This window comes from Loa loa (genome assembly GCF_000183805.2).
Source record: "Loa loa unplaced genomic scaffold supercont3.147, whole genome shotgun sequence".
NCBI classification, from domain to species: domain Eukaryota; kingdom Metazoa; phylum Nematoda; class Chromadorea; order Rhabditida; family Onchocercidae; genus Loa; species Loa loa.
In genome coordinates, this window is record NW_018108327.1 from 121,238 (window position 1) to 136,772 (window position 15,535).

Sequence of the window (15,535 nt, forward strand, 5' to 3'; positions counted from 1 at the left end):
TCCATTCAAAATAACATTTGAAAAATTCAAATTGATAATAATTTTCAACTAATTTTTTCAAATATTTCAACCATTTCCAACAAAAAAAAAAGAAAAAAAGGGAAAAAAACCGCTCGTAGTTGGTTAAATCAGTGGAAATAATTGCATGATGGAGCAGGCAAATGGGTGGACTGAATGAATGGACGAATGGACGAATGGACAAACAAAAAGAGCAATGAATGATTCATTTTATAAAATTTAATTTCACTGCACCATATTTCAAAAATTTTCACTGAATGTTATTCTTTTCAATAATTTAGGGCAATTCTTGGTTATGGGGAAATAAAAAAAAAAAAGAAAAATCGATTGCTTCAAATATTAATATATCAAATATAAAATCGATTGCTTCAAATATTAATATATCAAATATAAATCGATTGCTTCAAATATTAATATATTAAATATTTAATTTCAAATTAAATGAATTAATAGTTGAGCAATTTATCAACTTTATGATATTGTTTGTTGATAATTGAAAATGATTTAAAATAGATTGCTCGAATTGCTGATATTTATTTGATAATATTGTAAGAAATAGTGAAATTCTATGAAGGAGAATGAAATCTCGAATATCCAAATAATAATGCTGAATACCTAAATCATATCATAGTAATTAACGAATTAATGAAACGATTCATTTGATGATTATAATTGTTGGAAAATTTTGAATTAATAAATAAATCAAAAAAAAAAAAAAAGGAGAAAGTTATAAAAGAAGAAAAGAAAAAAAACCCTGCTCATTCCGAAAGAAAAAAAAAAAAAACCTAGAAAACTAGAGTAAATTTCATCCTGTTGTTAGTGTACTATTATATATCAATCAAAAAATGAAATGTTGAAAATCAAAAGTTACTTATTGAATTGTTCAATACAAATTAATTAAAAAATTGCTCATTTAAAAAAAAATTTTTTTAAAAGACACAGAAAATTTAGTTCTGTTAATGTGCCATTCCATATCAATCAAAAATTGAGTGTTGAAAATATGAAAAATTAAAAGTAATTAAGTATTGATTAAATGATTAATAATAATTACAAGTCTAACAATTAAATAAAAAACTAAACAATTAAGACAATTAAAAGTAATTCAATAATTAAATTGATTAAAAGTCTAAATGTAAACATGGTACCATTTCGTGACAATAGGTCATTCTTACATTCTGAACCATTAGCATATCAGTAATCAAGGATAGTTATCAAAATGTGTCAAAAATTCAATTGACATAATAATGATTGATTTTTCGGCATAATGTTGTGTCACTTATGCATTCCTTGAAAGAAATAGGACATCCAGAAGGTTAGGAATGAAATAATTACCTCAATACGATCAATAAAATTATGCAAATCCATTTTTCACATTTACATCAGTATCGAGTTTTCTTCTGACTTACAAATAACAGTATTGAACAACAGTAATCAAATCAAAAACCGATAGCAATACCGATACTGATATCGATGATCATACAGAAGGTAAGGATGTCTTGCAAAGATGTGACATGAAATTGTCAACTGAAAACGATTGGAAGAAGTAGGGAGCATTATAAAGGACTGAAGTACTTTCAATACTACAAATTGATTAAGGATTCGTTACATTTACATATGGAAAATACTTTAGAAAAGTTGAAAAAGTAACAAAATCAGTAGGATCAAATAGAGATAACATTATTCATGCAATAAATAAAATTGACAAAATAGGATACTGTAGGTAATAATGGCAATAGAGAATGATCGGAGCAGTAAAACAGGTAAATATCTTCAAGATAAGGATTAATGATAAGGATAGAACTCCTTGAAAAAAAAAATGACCCTGGAATCTTACATGTTAAGCAGATATGTCGTTTCCAGAATCCGCTTAGGCATCTTATGATCATCCAGATCATCAGAATATTTGAAAACATTAATAGAAATCATAAATGAATTCATCTATCATTAATCGATTAGCTTTAAGATGTCCTAGGACTTTCTAATTTATGAATTTAAAAGAAAATATTCCATGGTTTATGAGATCCAGGCAATGCAAAAGATATTGTTCAGAAGGTCATAGGACACAATACCTTTAATAATTTTAAGATTAGGATAGATTTTAGGATGATATATAATGATGGATAGCAAATTTTGATAATATTTATGGTAAAAAGTATCGCAATTTTTAATTTAACTTGAATTTGTTTTTAATGTCAGTTGTTGATTTACTTTAAATTTAAGCTAAGATGAAATAAAATGTACATTTCTTGCTGGAATTTAAACAAAATCAAAAAAGAATCTGAAACATAGCACTAATCCCACCAAATTATGTCACATATCCTTTGATTATTACAATAGTTTGTCACCATATTGCGTTAACAGTCTCCATTCTTCAATATTTTTTGTCTTCAGAACATAAATCACAAATATGCAAATCAATCGGAAGAAACTATCGGCCATATTCTTTTTCAAATTTTCCCATTGAACAGGCTAATCGAGAGAAGAAAAAAAATAGATCAACCATAAACGGAACCAAAAAGATGTAAATTGATGATTGAGGACTACTACAAACCTTTCTGTTAATCCATACTCATCCAAATCTTCTCTAATATTGCCTCTATTAATACTACCATTTGTCACCTATGGATGACATACCTAAGGACCTAGAAAATTCCTTGGGGGAAAATCTATTATTCCGATTCGTTTTTTTTTTTGTATTTTTTATTTCAGTACACAATTTGAAAAATTGAAGCAAATCATGAATCCAACAAATCTAAACAAAATGAATGGACATGCAAATTAAGGCACTGATTAGTAAATAAGTTAATGGTAAAATGACCGTATAAGTGAACTAGACAAATTATATGTAATTAACTAAGCAAATGAATAAAAAATGGAAAAAGTTACAAATCTCAACAATGACTAGGAAGGTATAATAAGCTCAAAAATGATGAAATCTTTAGTGGAAGAGCTCCAATTACTCATACTACTACTAATCATTTAACCCATAACACCCTTCATCTTTTATCCAACTTTACTTTCTTTCACTCTATCTTATTCTATTTTACTTAAGCCTTATGATAACCGATATCAATCTTACAAACCTTAATCACCAACAAAAACCTTGGTCATCTTAGTTATCATATTTGCAAACTTTGATCATCGTATTTATTATCACTTATTCCAAACGATAATTGCCGTCTTTCACTTATCTTCCAAAATTTAAAATTTCCGAAAATATCAAAAAATAAAACTCGAAGACTTGTGAATTGATTGTAATTTTCTCTCGAAGACTATGGTTTCACAAGTACGGTGCCAACTATCAGAATTCTTAATTCAACAATAATATTCTTCTGAATACGACAGACAAGAGGAAATTTCCAATCTATCTGAAATTAAGATAGTGTCTCATACTTTTACTGCAGCGATGTTACATTATAATCATAAGACTTGCAAGCTAATCCAGATGTTGAAATACATAAATTAAGCCACATAAAAATATATTTGGGACAGGCAGGCAGATGAGATAGGGACAAGGATGAAATGTTCCCTTTTAGCAGAGGACAACAATGACAAATAAAACGTTCTTGAATTATTTCCATTATCAACCATTTCATTGTAATTGCCATAAGTTCGAATATTTAGTATGATAATGTTGCTGAGATCTGAATAAGCATAATCCTAACTAGATAATCGGAATTTGTGTTGTAGGATAGAATGAAAAATTGTTAAATCTAGAAACGAAAAAATTTTTTTCAAATTTGGTAAAGATACTAAAGGTTTGTTTTACAATGTGTAAAACAAAAAACTACTTTACAGCAAAAAAATATAAAGAATAATACAGTGCACACTAATGCACAACTAAATAAATATGTAATACAATAAATAAGCGAAATTCTTGATAGGAGTAGAGAAATACCATCGAGAATTGTCATCATTGCAACAGTTTTTAAACTGCCACCTGAAGGAAGGAAAGCAATAAGGTGGAAGTGGCAAAAATAAATATTTTACTTTATCTCATGACAATACTCACGATGAAGAATAATAAAACAAAATGAACAGAATTGAAACTCCTTGTTACGGCTAATTATAATAAAAGTTTATATTTAGCACCTTATACGTCATGTTTCATGAAATGTATCGATTGAATACCCGCAAGTCAAGAGTGAAACAATCTAATAAACGATTAAATTCGTGTGAGTCAAAATCATCATTACTATCATTGCTGTCATCAGAACCAGAACTATGCTCATCATCACTAATATCACCATTATCATCACCACTAACGTGTTCAGTTAGCAGAACTGAAGTATGTGTGTTGTTATCATTATTACCGACTTCTTCATGATTGTCAAACGAATTAATTGTTTCCATGTTATCATAGTTCACCGAAGAGATATTCACTGCATCATCTTCGCTGAATGCTTCGGAAAATGTCCCAAGCGAAACAGATGATGTATCACTAATTGATGCATCCAGTACGCTTGCCATATCTAGAGATACCTCTTTCAGTAAATAAATTAAAGCATATTTCCACTACCTTAATCTGTAATAATAAGCAATCAGTAGTACTTTGAAAATAATATATCCACAAGCTTCAAAATATCTATCAACATTACATCACGTATTAAACAACTAGGTTCGCATAAATCTGTAATTCTAAATAAATTAATACCAGAAGTTAGCAAAATTTTGTTAAGCAAAACAGATCATTCTAAGATATTGGTTAAAGTTTAACGACGATAACACTGACATCATCTTCGAATATGTGGAACCAAAATAAATAAGGTACCTGCATCACTCGTCTCGTGAAATTCTTCACTTTCTCCATATCCTTCTGTCTCTGTTTCAGACTCGCCATCTTCCACGGTAATCTCACTTGAGTCATCACTATCAGTGGAATCATCAATCAATCCATCTAAAATACGCACATATGATTAGTTTCTCCTTTCAACTTCATTCATTAATCTGTTTTTAAGGCTTAACAATTTCCGCTACAGTTTTACAAAATTACTCACGAATCCCATCTTCTGGATCACTGCTATAATCATCACTGTAATCCTCATTATCGTACTCTTCATCATTATTATGGAAGCCAGCATTAACTTCATCGATCTTTCCGGATGTCTGTAATGAAGGAACATTTATGTAAACAATAGACGAATTTATTGCCAGTAGAAAAGCATTCGCCTAATCAAAAATTGACCAAGTTAAAATTTAATTTAATGCAGCTTCTAAAAGAACCTTTTAACAAAGATCTTTTTCCGATATGCTGCATTTTCGTAGTGTAGCAATTATGATTTAAGCAATGTCGAAATACTGTGCCAATATAATCACATCTTTGGGACAAATCAAGAAGGCCCTGTGCAAAGCAATCAAATCCATATGAAATCATTTATCACTCTGACCAATAACTAATATACTAACCAAAATCAGTGAACTGCATCATAAGTCAAGGATGGGTGGTTCTGGATTATCAATATCTCCTAAATCTTTGTTCCCAGTCAAATAAAAATCATCATGAGAATATTCTAACTTCAAACAATAGTAAAATATGGATTTACAATAAAGATTACATTTGTTGTGGAAGCAGATTTGTTATTGTGATCCGCAGTAGTAGCAGTTGCCGAAGACCCAGCATCATTCATAGTTTTATCGTTACAGTTAGCGAAATATAAACGTTTCACGATATGCTTTGGTAATGTGCGTGCACGACATGTAGGACACTGTTCAGAGTGCTGCAATCTTAAAGTCGACTTACTGCTTTCTACTAAATTTTTTTCCTTCTTTTTTTTGAATTAATTCGCCTAAAAGTCAATAAAATGAATTACATATTTCGAATAACAGAATTCAGAACTATTTGGAATAGAATCCGTTACCTAATATTGGTTTAAAAGTGTACAAGATGTGATCGAATATAGACCAAACCAAACTAGGGTATGCTTAAAATGCCAATCATTTAATCACACTGAATGAGTATTAAAATACACGGAATTTAGTTGCTACTATCTCAAGACAATAATTCGATTCCATATGATCATTCAATATTACGAGCTATTAATCTTAATTGATAAAAAAGGCTCAAAAAAAAAAAAAAGAAAAAATCATACGAGAAGCCAACGCAGGACACATTTATAGTGAAATGTATGTCCACATGGTAGAGATGAAAAATTATTGATGCATAAATTCTGAGCACAAATTACACAGCTACCAATGCTACCATCCATATCTGCAGTATATTATTGCTATAAAAAAAAGATACTTTAACAAATATCAGACAATAGAGAACGAACGAACATAAATTCATTAAATTAATTTACCTATTTTAGATTGAAACATTTAATGTAACATCAACGATTGAACCCAATTTAATGAACAAATGATGCAGAATTGCTATTGTTTCGATATGTCAGTATTAATTAAAATTTCTGAGTGTCCTCGGTATTACAAATGTTCCATTCATTACATTTTTTGAAATCATCGAAAAATATTAATTTAATATGCCACTATATTAAGAACAAACTTAAAGGAATCGTCAAACTAATTGACGATGTACGATAAATGAATCGTTACCATCAATTAAATTGATAAATCGATAATCTTTAATTCAAGAAAGTAATGAATAATTCAAAATAACCATTCGCTGCCATTTCATGAATGAAGAAATTTATGAAAAATTTCGAAATTTGCGATGAAATTAGAATGAAAAGGAATAAATCGAATGTCATTTGATGAAAAACAAAAGGATGGTAAATGTCACATTTTCTCTCTTTCTCTCTTAAAGTGTATATGTATCGTAAAAACTTGGGATACATCTCAAATTGTAGGAATAAATAAATGGATCAGTAAGTTCGTAAGCTATATAATGTATAATATTACATTATGATATGAGGTCAACTCATCTAACCTTTTAGTATTCTGTATCACACAGTACTAACAGATCAAATCGTATAATGCGTAAAAATTCTAATACGATATATCATCATCATTAATGGTTTATTGTTGTTTGTTCTAGTAAAATGTTAAGAAAATCCATTATGATTATTCACAACGATAATATGAAGCACGCACATTTAACGAAATACTTGAGGAAATGAAATGGAAAGTTTTTTTTTTTTTTATCTCTCCTGACACTAGTTTTAGCTTGTTTAAAAAAGTTTTTTTTGAAATTTGTTTTTTTAGTTTAGTTTGAAAACATCTATAGTAATCAGATAATAAATGAAGCAAACAACATTAAAACTATCTTTGAATAGGTTTTAATCGTTTACTGCTTTTGTTGTATACATATACAAGTAGAGATGAAATATAATGCATATATTACACTGTAACAGAAAAAAGAAATGAAAACCGCTAATAATCCACCAAAAAAATCAAATATGAACAACCGGAATTTTGCTCTAAATATCAAATAAAATGGAATAGAGAAGATAAAATCATAGTTCAAATACAACCAAAAAAGAAAAAAAAAGTAGATAGCATTAATCTTCAAGTCCTGATTGAAGTACTAATCAACGATTAGGTTGCTAGGCAAATTACCCAGTGATATATAAAACTTATTTTCTTTTTCCCTTCCCAATAACGATTAATCTTCCTGAATATGGAAAACAAAATAGCCAATAATTATTAAAGCTTTTCCTTATTATCATAAGAGAACAAAAAAAGAACTACAAAAACATGAGTACTGCAGTAAATGATATGAAATCAAAGTAAGATAACAAATCATCATCCAAACATAACAACTTCAAAGAATGATTCATAAACAGTAAAACTTTCTTACCTTATCAGAAAGTATCTTTTTAAAGGTTTCCAGCTCGTATATACAGTTAAAAATTATGAAATATAGATTGAACTTGAAACAATATGATTTTGATCATGAATATTAAGCAAAATTGAGTATTTTCAATTTACAGCGATAACATCATCACTGATAATAAAATAACGCTAAGTTACGCTATACAAGCAATGTATAATCTTATGAATACAATGAATACACTCATACTATTAGAGGATTGCACGGAAGCATCTTTCAATATGTAAACTATAAATATCTGTCTCTTGGAAGTTACAGGAAATTTTAAAACATATTTTAAGGAATTCGTTTGAAAATCGTCGACTGGATCATTTTAAAGAAATGGAAGCAATAATCCAGACGTATTTCAAATGACAGTATTGAAATATTTTCTACTATCACATTAACAATCAAAAATGCAATCATTCAGTGCAGTATTGCAACCAGTGATGACAGTAAATGTATGGATAGATCAGGTAAGGATAAAAAACATTTTTCAAATAAAAAAAGACCAGTCGTCAACCACCTTTTTCAAACACTATTTTTTTTTTAGCATTTGAATATATGACTTACCCAGCCAAGACTAACACTCACGGACTGGTTAAAGTTACCAAAAATAATCGTCATTACAGATCTGGTACCAGATGGTCATATATTATTATCCCACTGCCATGAAAGACCCAGTCAGCTTTCGATGGACATTATCCTCACACTTTCGAAACACAATGCAACCATTGATTAGTGGAAAAGACTCAATGAAAGCTCCTCCGCAATTTATGTTATATTAAAATTACATGGCATCAAAATGAAATCGATGTGACTGCGCCTGTCGTTCGTGCTTATCAGCACGCCTTTCACGATAATGCAAAAATACTACCACCAATAAAAGTATCATACAGACTGATATTAATACCATCAGCGACTGCTTTATCAGCTGGAAATACAGAATGATTTATCTTTTAGAGGAAATAGAGAAGTAACGGAAAAGGATGAGGGAAAAGAATAGCATTTGATAAATGAACATTTAAAACCAATATAAAATGATATAAATGCATGTTTTGCTACTCAAGTTTATCTTTTCAAAGTAGATTAGGGTGATAAAAATGTACCAAATCTTCCCCTCCGTCATGAAAGAGAAAAATGTTCTTTTAACTCAAAATAAAAGAGAGATAAATTTTATCTTATCAATGAAGTAGATATTCCTAGCCATTATGCTGTATACAGCTTAAAATGAAAATTACTGGAAAAAAAAGAAAGTTACGAATTTTCTTTAATTTATATAAATTAGAAAACTGACTTTAATCCAATCCCTGATTTTGATTCTTTTTTCCAGCAACAAAGAAAATTGTTTAGAAAACTTCAGAAATTAGCTTTAGACATTTTAACATAAATTTCTACAGTTAAAATTCATACCAAAAATTTGCTACAATCATGCATTACCGTACTACTAAATGTTGAGATTTTTCATTGGAAAAACAAACCTGACTAGGAGTAAGATAAAGTCTACTCTGCCAGTGAATCCCATCACCTTTAGGTGGAACAACAATCAGTCTTGAATTTGGCACGATTTGTTTCAAGTAATAATGTTGATTCCCGTAATACAGACCACCCGTCAATGGCATACGTGGAGAGCCAATGTGCACTGCAACATTTCGCAACAATTTCATACTTTTTCATGCAGGCTACAAAAGGTGATGACAAAATCCATTGGATTTAACAGCAAAGAAATGAAGGTATTCAGTAGTCTAAAACATAAAAACTACTAGTGACAATGTCAATCACCATTTGACCGTGCAAAAAAAAAAAAGTCGCCACTCACAGTACAACTTTAAGTCTTCAAGATTTTTAACAATCGGCGAAATTTGGTTTACAAATGTAAATCCTGCTTCCGAAGACATAGTATTTGAACAAAAAAAAAATCGCTACTGAAATAGAGTCAAGAAATGGTATATGTTTATAAGCAAATAAAGCAAATGGTGTATGTTTAATGAATAAACTTACCGTAATCGACAAAATTTGGTGACCTTCCTAAACCAAATAAAGCAAATGGTGTATGAAGTGCTCGATGTGTTGTTTGAGGCATCTGACATTGTGAGCCGACCTGATCGTGACCCCATGAGTCGGACATACTGAACATTACGCAAGCACCATGCCAAGCAATTCCAGTTCCAGAAAAAAAAAAGAAAATTCAAGATGAAAATAACTATACCGTATGTTTATCTAGAATTCAACAAGGATACAGTTTTACAAATCATAATAAAAAAGTGAAGCTGACTTATTATACACTGCTCTAGAGGTCCTTGGATTAGAATTATCATTGAATTTACGGAAAAGTAAATAGTGGAAAGGTGGAGTACCAATTTTTGTCTTCGTAGAACCACAGAACTGATCACATGAGCTTGAAAATACTTGCACTTTCAGGAACGTTGTATCACCTTTATCTTCACATCTGATGAAGTCAACAGCCATACTCTGATCAACATCTTTATATTCAAGTAGTACATCAAGAGTTCCATCCTCCTTCAGATCAAAAAACGACGCTAACTGAATTTGACCTAAGGAAACATCAGCAGGCTGAATAAGCCTGGGACTTGTTCGCAATTCAAATCTCCTGGAATAAATGAAATATCCATTAAAATATGAGATATTTAAACGTCTTAGAACACTGTCGTTTGTCCTTTTTTAATCCTTTTACGGAAAATGCATATTCCTAATAATGGATTTTAAAAATCTCATGACGCTGAACCAAGTAACAAATTTTGACGGATATACCTGGAAGCATTAGAAATACAATCAGTGCATGGTACATTTTCCAGGATCATTGGATTTTGCGTTTTCTCTCGAACAAGTGCAATTAAATCAGGATAACCATCCAGTGAAAAGTCTCCAACACGAAAAACAACATTTCCTTCATCTTTTTTGGATACCAGATCGGAACCCTGGAAACTATGCCTTTCACTTTCCGAATAATTTTCCTTGTTCCTATATTTACATCTATGAAGTTTTTCTTTGGAACAATATAGCACATTCAGAAATCAAAAAGTAGGACAATTAGGACATCGAAATTATATCATTCTGTACATAAGGCGGATTAAAAAAAAAAACAAAAAAGGAAAAATGAAAAGAGAAAAACAAAAAGGGAATACAAAATTATTTCGATTTAAAGTCGCTTTAATTCAATTTTTTTCCTTTGAAAATAATTCAGCAAGCACAAGAAAAAAAGACATTTTCAGTAAGGTTTTAAATAAAAAAAAAGAAAAATTATTTGTCAGGATGCTAGCGTCTTCATGGAAAAACATGTCGAACAAAATAATAAAAAAACATATCATTCACCTCAAGACCAGTAATATGGAAATCTTGCCATGCTCCGATATAATGATTCCACATATTGATAACTACCACTTTTCGACATGTTGCATCAGCACAACATGGTAAACCAATATCCACAACTCCATCAGCATCAAAATCGGCAAATAATACGGCACCAAAGTAATTGGTAGGACATGATTCAACTGGTAAATCAGCGATAAGCTCATGATCTAACTCCCACAATTCACTAAACCAAATGATACAAGATTTTAAAAAAGATGTTCAAAAGAAAAGTGATATATAAATCACGAGAAAACAATAGAATATTCGCGGTAAATACTCTTCTAATTTTCCGCAATAAAGTTCTCTGTCAAAATAAATAAAGAATACTCCGAAAAGGAAAAGATGGTATTATAAAAACGACCTGAAAGTCTATCAAGATGCGATTCAAAAAAGATATTATAACAAGTCCCACATGTTGTATATGGGTACACCCCATTACAAACATCTTAATAGACGTTAATTTTTGCCGCAAAATCATTAGTTTTTTGTCGTAATGCGTAATAAGAGCTAACGAAAGTAGAAAAATAAAAGAATTCCATCTTCTTAGGATTTGAAAAAAACTAATTTGTTAATTATGGCAATTAAAAGAAAATTCAAGCTTTTAACAAATGAATAAAGCTACAATTGCTGAATACATTAAATCAGCACTGTTCATTGTAAAATTTCAACAAGTCAAGTAAAATTAATATTTTGAATTTGAAATGATACTTTGATCTTCTTCTCCATGCTTGCATCTTTAAACGGTTGCTAATTTTGATACCAAATATTATTTCGGCACTTAAATCACCATTTATATCAACAAAGGAATGCAAAAAGCGTTCATAAGGGATAATATCGTGTTTATTATCAAATCCACTGCAATAAACTTCGATTCGAAAAAAAAAGTGCGAAGAAAAAATGTAGAAACAAATACTCCCGCGCTTTTTCCACAAAAACACGTAATATCACTGGTAAAGTAGGTACTGATTTTCAGACGACAAACGAAAAGAAATTTTTGCACCAATTTTCGCTTTAACTTAGTCAAGTAACTTACCTGAAAAAATGTTCGCAAGATGAAAAATTTCCTCCCGCTGAGCCCAGCTGACAAAATAAGGACTTGTTATTCCGAAATCCCACAACATCACTGATACCATCACCATTAACATCCATCACAGCTAGTTCATCCAATAACGTTGCATTTAAAAGAACTGGTTTGTAAGCACTATATGAAAATATGTACACAGTCGATTCATAACCTTTTTTGCCATTAGGCTGAAAAACGGGAATGATTTTCTAATCGTTCACTATGATTACAATTCTTCAAATATCTAACTAACACATCACTAAAAACGAAAAGTAGATCTCATTCTCAGAAGATGTAAGCTTTTCTTTTTACATCAAAATAAGACCTAAAGGTCTACGAATATTGTACAACTCGTGTTTTTGAAAGATCGGTGAATGATATTAGAATCATAAACACTACTAGTTGCGAAATGAACCAAATTCACATATGGCTATTCTAAATTTTATTTCATATCTATAACGAACAATTTTTCTCGAAACCAGTATATCAGGCACTGAGTCACCATTGAAATCGCCAACTGCGCATGAAACAATCTGTGATGACCCCAGGTTAATGTTTTGTCCTGCTTCGGAAAATTCGCCATTTTCATTCTACAACGAATAAAATTTCGTAAGCATCATAATATTACAGAGAGAAAAAAGAGAGTTAAGCAAAACTAAACGAAAGAACAAATGTGGAAAAAAGGCATTCATTGAAGCAACAAAGACGAGGAAGATTATATGTATCTCATTTCTCTAACTCTGCTGGTTTAAATGTATCCATCACCTAATACCTCAAAAAACGTCCAACATTTCAAAAATGATTCTCCATTAAAAAATAATTGATTTCATTGATTTTAGCTGAGGTTAATGATGAGACAATCAGGAGGAATAGGTCAAAGAAAAACAAAATGGAGAAGAAAAGGATAAAATGGATGTAGAATGAAATAGCAGTGCATCAGTGAAGTAGAAAGGTGTAAAGTAAAATAAGATCAAATGAAGTGAAATAAAATGGTGAAACAAAGCTGTATGAAGCGAAGGAGAAGAACTGTCAGGTTATTGGAAATAAATTAAAAACCCAATTTTCAAACAGAAAAATAAAACCAAACCTGAAAGTAAGTCTTCAATCGATCATGATCCTGGACAATGATATCAGTATATAAATCGCGATCAATGTCACCATAAGCACAAACACGACCTTTCAATTTTCCATTAACATATACGGCATGCATAATCAAACAAAGAGCAACCTGTGGTATACTCCACGGATGTTTCACCGAAAACCACCGCATTACCTGAAACACCAATCATGTGGTCCTTCGTGACATATAAGTGTCACCAGATATTTCCAGTCCAACTTCAGAATTGCGCTGGTACCTTATCAACATCATGGGTTATCATTGTGTGAGGCCGAACCGTGGATCATTGAGTGTCTCCTGAGAAAGCGAAAGCCGATCCGTCGATGACCGATCGGCAGAGGTCACTATGACCCGGAACAGAGAAGTGACACTCAAAGCGGTGACAGAACGAGCTGTTATAGCATTATGACCTGTTACGGTTAAGTGAAGTGAGGTTGAAGGCAATGCTATGCAGGAACGTCCATTGATTTCTTTTCCTTTTTTTGCAAAAGATAGACTTTCAAGTCTGTTGATATGAGGTCTTATCTTACCGTCCCGAGGCATGTCTATTAATCAGTTTGGAATTTCAGTTATCTTGCAGTAGCTATTTGCAAACAACTCAACAATGGGTTGGCGAATAGAGTGGTGGGTATTTACTAGGTTGACACCACTTCCTGCGACTTTCCAAATTAAGAAGAGACATATAAAACGGCGAGATTCTACCGAGTTTAACCGCTATGAGCAATTGCCGATCTAGATAAAGTTTTAGATGAAATTCTCTCGTTCTTCAAGACAATGTACTAGTAATGTAACAGAAAATAAACGAATAGCAAGTAACTTTTACCATCTCATGAATCATGAATTCCTCTAACTACATATAAATCCACGGTTATGCCCGCTTTATATTGATTTGCTGTTTTCATCCCGCCTTCCTGACACACATGCCCACACACCTGAGTACACGAATTACTAAATTACGATTTAAATAATAGACCGACAGGACTACAAATGTATTTCCTTTATTTCTGCTCATTTCAACAACCATAATAACAAAAAATGGAAAAAAAAAACAATACCAATGCAAAACAATAATTTTCCGAGACCTCAGTTTGAAGGATTAATACAGAACACACTCAAGTTTTTTTCTCCCCGTAGGGGCTCAGTGATTCAAAAGTATGAAGTTTCATTTTCTTTCTCCTCAGAATTAAATGTAATGTTTAAAATTCTACTTAAAAATGCAATAAAATATATGCTGTGCAGGTCAAATTTTCAATCAAATCATTCAGTTTTTTAACGAAGTAAATTACAAGTCCAGTTGATTTTTAATAAGGGTGATTCGAGCCGGATGATAGCATCTGGATGTAATATTCCGGAATAATACAACACCATGATAAAGTTGTTTCAAAGCCGGTAAACAACAATACCCGATAGCAAAGCCTCTCCCATGTACGAATGAATAATCACCGCGTACAATCCTGCCAATAATAGGCCTGCAAATTGAGCACTCATCTGCTTCTTCAATTAATTATCAATTTTTCCACATATGCTAAGAAAAATATATGTCTCAATGCACTATAAACGAAATTTGCTTGCGGATAATGTTGCTCGATTCCAATACAAAATCAGAATAACGGTAAGAAATTAATGAGAATCTGACTATTCGGTAACATAACCAGTGATTAATTTGAACTCGAATATTTCTCTAATATTGCAGTTGCTTACCTGGAGCAGCTGCTATTGTATTTTATGAATTCCATTTCTTCCTTTTCCAATTCTTCCGTACCACTTGTTAGCTGTTTAGAAGTGGAAGTCCCCTGATTATTTTCCGGATTTTTTCTCAATCGTTTGGCTGCTTTCGCTTTTTCTCTTTTCTCTTTCTTTTTCCTCTTAATTTTTTGCTTCCTGTATACATAATTTAATATTTGATTGCAGGTTTTTCTTTCTTTTCATCGTCTCATCCTCATTGACAAAGTGATGATTCACAATAGGAGTACATGAGCCCACCAAGAACATAAAGTTTCATCGTATTATTTACTTCGGAGTAAAATTTAAGATGAGAATTAAAATGAAACTCGTAAAAAGAATTGTTCCTATTATGAAATACGTCACAAATAGACCAGAGGAAAAAGGAATCTACAAATAATCAAAAATTTATAAAAAAGTTAAAGTTTACTTATACTGATATCTGATTTCCTTTTTTCTCAAGGCTTACCGTAGC

General features: G+C 31.1%; 6 protein-coding genes across 6 annotated transcripts in view; 1 reads left to right on the plus strand and 5 right to left on the minus strand.

The window, feature by feature from the left end:
* Positions 1 to 4,087: 4,087 nt before the first annotated feature.
* LOAG_07212 (hypothetical protein) lies at positions 4,088 to 6,224 on the minus strand (the record flags this gene model as incomplete). Its single annotated transcript, XM_003142746.2, has 5 exons — positions 4,088 to 4,490; positions 4,790 to 4,915; positions 5,016 to 5,124; positions 5,574 to 5,735; positions 6,108 to 6,224. The coding sequence occupies 5 exons, from the start codon at positions 6,222 to 6,224 to the stop codon at positions 4,126 to 4,128; spliced, it is 879 nt and encodes a 292-aa protein (XP_003142794.2). The 3' UTR covers positions 4,088 to 4,125.
* Positions 6,225 to 7,671: 1,447 nt separating this feature from the next.
* LOAG_07213 (hypothetical protein) lies at positions 7,672 to 8,574 on the plus strand (the record flags this gene model as incomplete). The annotated part of the gene is made up of 6 exons (XM_003142747.1): positions 7,672 to 7,703; positions 7,908 to 8,030; positions 8,089 to 8,148; positions 8,222 to 8,262; positions 8,340 to 8,386; positions 8,419 to 8,574. 6 exons carry the CDS (start codon positions 7,672 to 7,674, stop codon positions 8,572 to 8,574), a joined length of 459 nt encoding a protein of 152 aa, XP_003142795.1.
* On the minus strand, positions 8,453 to 9,914 carry LOAG_17899 (hypothetical protein; the record flags this gene model as incomplete). Its single annotated transcript, XM_020450564.1, has 3 exons — positions 8,453 to 8,720; positions 9,268 to 9,428; positions 9,788 to 9,914. 3 exons carry the CDS (start codon positions 9,912 to 9,914, stop codon positions 8,577 to 8,579), a joined length of 432 nt encoding a protein of 143 aa, XP_020305744.1. The 3' UTR covers positions 8,453 to 8,576.
* A 116-nt stretch (positions 9,915 to 10,030) lies between these two features.
* LOAG_17900 (FG-GAP repeat family protein) lies at positions 10,031 to 13,491 on the minus strand (the record flags this gene model as incomplete). Its single annotated transcript, XM_003142748.2, has 7 exons — positions 10,031 to 10,397; positions 10,559 to 10,725; positions 11,120 to 11,342; positions 11,867 to 12,013; positions 12,192 to 12,409; positions 12,686 to 12,811; positions 13,309 to 13,491. 7 exons carry the CDS (start codon positions 13,489 to 13,491, stop codon positions 10,031 to 10,033), a joined length of 1,431 nt encoding a protein of 476 aa, XP_003142796.2.
* A 105-nt stretch (positions 13,492 to 13,596) lies between these two features.
* LOAG_07215 (hypothetical protein) lies at positions 13,597 to 13,881 on the minus strand (the record flags this gene model as incomplete). Its single annotated transcript, XM_003142749.1, has 1 exon — positions 13,597 to 13,881. The coding sequence occupies one exon, from the start codon at positions 13,879 to 13,881 to the stop codon at positions 13,597 to 13,599; it is 285 nt and encodes a 94-aa protein (XP_003142797.1).
* Positions 13,882 to 14,620: 739 nt separating this feature from the next.
* Positions 14,621 to 15,535, minus strand: part of LOAG_17901 (ribonuclease P/MRP protein subunit POP1 containing protein) — a gene marked incomplete at both ends in the record, with an annotated part of 7,673 nt that continues 6,758 nt past the window's right edge. Inside the window, 2 exons of the mRNA XM_020450565.1 lie at positions 14,621 to 14,807; positions 15,040 to 15,219. Of these exons, the coding sequence (XP_020305745.1) occupies positions 14,621 to 14,807; positions 15,040 to 15,219 (367 nt within the window). The remainder of the gene's footprint in view (positions 14,808 to 15,039; positions 15,220 to 15,535) is intronic.